This window comes from Eurypyga helias, unplaced genomic scaffold, assembly GCF_000690775.1.
Source record: "Eurypyga helias isolate BGI_N326 unplaced genomic scaffold, ASM69077v1 scaffold28444, whole genome shotgun sequence".
Taxonomy (NCBI): Eukaryota; Metazoa; Chordata; class Aves; order Eurypygiformes; family Eurypygidae; genus Eurypyga; species Eurypyga helias.
The window spans coordinates 465-3932 of record NW_010244774.1 but is presented as its reverse complement, the minus strand read 5'-3'; the positions used below and the strand labels follow the sequence as shown (position 1 = coordinate 3932).

The following is a 3468-nucleotide window of genomic DNA, read 5'->3' as shown; positions in this document are numbered from 1 at the left end:
ACGGCTTCAGCCCGCTGCCGCCGCAGACCAACGGGCAGCCCGCCTCGGAGACCATCTACACCAACGGCATCCACCCCTACCCAGGTAACCCTCCTCGCAGCCTGATGGGGTGGCCCCGCCAAGTTCCCCCTGGGCTGGGTGTGCGTGCTCGGCTCGGGCAGCAGCCTCCTGGGGGAGCCCCCACCCTGGGAACATGCCAGATGAACCCACCGAAATTCCTCCTGCCGTGCCATCGCCACCTCTGCGATGCTCTCGGCTCCTATGGAATGGCAGGGGGCCGCTCTGCCTCCCGCCAAGGGCCAGGAGCTGCTCATCCCCGGATTTCTCTTGCTTATCTTCTCTTCCTTCTCCCTTTTCTCTTCCCAGCTCAAAGCCCCACGGTGGCAGATCCCCTCCAGCAAGCCTACGCAGGCATGCAGCACTATGCAGGTCTCAAACTTTGCTTTGCACTTCTTCCCTCTCTCCCCTCTTTGCTCCTCACCCTCGTTTTTGGGGGTGAATGTCACCTTGGGGTTGAACCGCAGGACCGGGGCAGCGGGCTGGCGCACAGATTAATGCAGTGGGCGTGGGGTGCCGTACGCTGGCAGGAGCCCTGGGGCAGCCGTGGGTGTGACACTCGTGCGGTGCACCATCCCCTCATCCCATCAACACGGATGCGCTCCCGGCACGGCCCTCTGCAAAGTTTGGATGGAGGAAGTGACTTTTGATACCCACTGGGCTGAGAGAGCTCTGCTGACAGCTGAGTGGGGCTGAGGTTTGGGAGGTGATGGAGGGCCGGCTCCACGCTGCATCCTGCTGGCATGCCGGCCCACTGGCAGAGAGGGCTATGGAGGCACCAAGGCATCCCAAATCTTTGGATGTTCATCCTGTGGCTGAATCCGATGGCTGGGGAGATGGGACGTGGAGAGAAGGGGGTCAGAGCATCCTGTGGAAGAATGTTGAGCCTGGCAGTCATTTAACTAAGAGCACTAACAGCCATTTTCAGGTTTTCAACATAAAATCAAGCTTTGGACCCTCAATTGTTGGCTCTTTTTAACCAGAAGTGCCAGCCTCCCTTACCTGGAGGCTGTATTACTGCTGCCACCACCGGCCCTCCTGGGGGAGCCATTCCCGCATCCCAGGCATGCTGGGAGACCAGGACGGTGCCAGTGGGGGTGGAAAGGGCAGAGCCAGCAGCCCAGGGCGGGAGAGGCGTTTCCATCGAGGGTGGCAGTGAGGGACATCCCTGTCCCCAGCCCTTCCCGGGGCTGTGGTGGGAGGAGGATTAGTGCCGGGGTCTCAGCTCCACGTTTCTCTCTCCAGCAGCGTATCCCACCGCCTACGCACCCATCAGCCAAGCCTTTCCCCAGCAAGCGCCCATCATCCCGCAGCAGCAGCGAGAAGGTGAGGGGTTGTGGGGGGCACCCTGCTGCGGGGCCGGCAGCTCCTCACTCTCCCCCGCGGTGACCCTCGCCTCGCGGCTGATGTGTGGCTGTCCTTTGTGTGTCACCCAGGTCCCGAAGGCTGTAACCTGTTTATTTATCACCTGCCCCAGGAGTTCGGGGACGCGGAGCTCACACAGATGTTCTTGCCTTTCGGCAATGTCATCTCTGCCAAAGTCTTTGTGGACCGTGCCACCAACCAGAGTAAATGCTTTGGTAAGTCCTGGGGTGCAGCTCTCCCCGGCGTCCCAGCTCAGGGGTGCAGCTCTTCCCAGCGTCCCAGCTCAGGGGTCTCGCTTTCCTTGACATCTCGGCTTCTTCCACGCTCCAGCTCGGGGGTCCGGCTGTCCCCAACATCCCCAGCTCAGGGGTCCAGTTGTCCCCAACATCCCCAGCTTGGGGGTCCAGCTGTCCCCAGTGTCCCAGCTCAGGGATCTGTTTCTCCTTGACATCCCAACTTGGGGGTCTGGCTCTCCACAGTGTCCACAGCGCAGGGGTCTGGCTCTCCCTGGTCTCCACTTTGGAGATCTGGATCTCCCAAACATCCCCAGCTTGGGAGTCTGGCTCTCCTCGACGCCCCCATCCTGGGCTCTGGCTCTCCTTCATGTCCCCAGTTCGGGGGTCCTGGGTCTCCAGGTCGGAAGCCCAGCTTTCCCCAGCATCCCCACCTCGGGGGTCTGGCTCAGGCAGCACTGACAGGTGACCGAGGCTGCACGGTGGCCAGAGCAACGCGGCTCTCCATCCCGGGGCCAGAGGGCAGGGTTTTGTCCCAGAGTGAGCCAGGACAGAAGGACGTACCGTCCTGTTGTCCTCCCTGTCCTCAGCCCAAAGCACCCCGTGTGCCTGCTGGGGGGCTGGTCACTGCCCGCCACTGCCACGTCCACTCTGCTCAGCAGAGTGCCACCGCTGCCACCTGTGTGTTCCGGCCTGCCGACCTGTCATCACGGTGTCCCTGTAGCCCTTGTCACCGTGGTGGCCCCAGACTTCATCATCCCGTTAGTGTAGATCTGCTCGCACCCTGGTGTCCCTGCAGACCTGTCACCCCGGTGTCACCACAGACCCTGTCACCCTGGTGTCTTTGGAGGTCCCATCGCTTCAGTGTCCCTACAGAGCCAGGTGTCCTGTGAGCCCCCCCATCCCATCCCAGTGTCCCTGCAGACCTGTCACCCCAGTGTCCCCACAGACCCTGTCACCCCGGTGTCTTTGGAGGTCCCATCATTTCGATGTCCCTACAGAGCCAGGTGTCCCGTGAGCCCCCCCATCCCATCCCAGTGTCCCTGCAGGGCTGCTCGCTTTGGTGTCCCCACAGACTCATCACCTGGGTGTCCCTGCAGTCCCCATCACTTTGGTAGACCCTGTCACCCCACTGTCCCCACAAATCCCATCACCTTAGTCCCTGCAGACCAGTGTCTCTGTGGACCCTCTTACGCTGGTGTCCCCACAGACGCCGTCACCTCCACGTCCCAGCAGACCTCGGTGTCCCCAGAGGTGCCATCAGCCCATCACCGGGGTCGCGTTGTTCCCACAGCATCCCCCTCTCCCAGCCCCCTGACCTCCGGCAGGAGCATCCCGTGGGATTGTCACGCCTCTGTTGAAATAAAGCAGCAGCCTGCCATGTTTCTGGTGACAACCCTCTCTGTCACCTCGTCCCTCGTACCCAGGTTTCGTCAGTTTTGACAATCCCACGAGCGCTCAGGCAGCCATTCAGGCCATGAACGGCTTCCAGATCGGCATGAAGAGGCTAAAAGTCCAGCTAAAGCGGCCGAAAGATGCCAACAGACCCTACTGACCCCTGCTCACCCTGGCCCTGCGGAGAGGTACGGGGGGACTGGCAGTGGGGCTGGCCTCATCGTGGGTGCCGTCTTTTCTCCAAAACCGTCCTCAGGGGTGCGCGAGGGACCAGCTGTGGGTGCTTCCAGCTGGGGATTGGGTGCTGCCCGCTGTCCTTCCCACCAGGCCCCGGGGCAGAGCCTGATGGCCCCGTCGCTGTTTTGCAGGTCGGGCGTCCCACGGTGTCTGACGACTTCCCCCTTCCCCAAGTGCAGTA

At 62.1% G+C, this 3468-nt stretch overlaps 1 protein-coding gene across 1 annotated transcript; it reads left to right on the top strand.

The window, feature by feature from the left end:
• Positions 1-8: 8 nt before the first annotated feature.
• On the top strand, positions 9-3210 carry LOC104508302 (CUGBP Elav-like family member 6; the record flags this gene model as incomplete). The annotated part of the gene is made up of 5 exons (XM_010149870.1): positions 9-84; positions 367-429; positions 1303-1383; positions 1494-1637; positions 3083-3210. Coding segments are annotated over 5 exons (492 nt in total), but the record flags the coding sequence as incomplete, so codon positions are not given.
• Between the last annotated feature and the right edge of the window lie 258 nt (positions 3211-3468).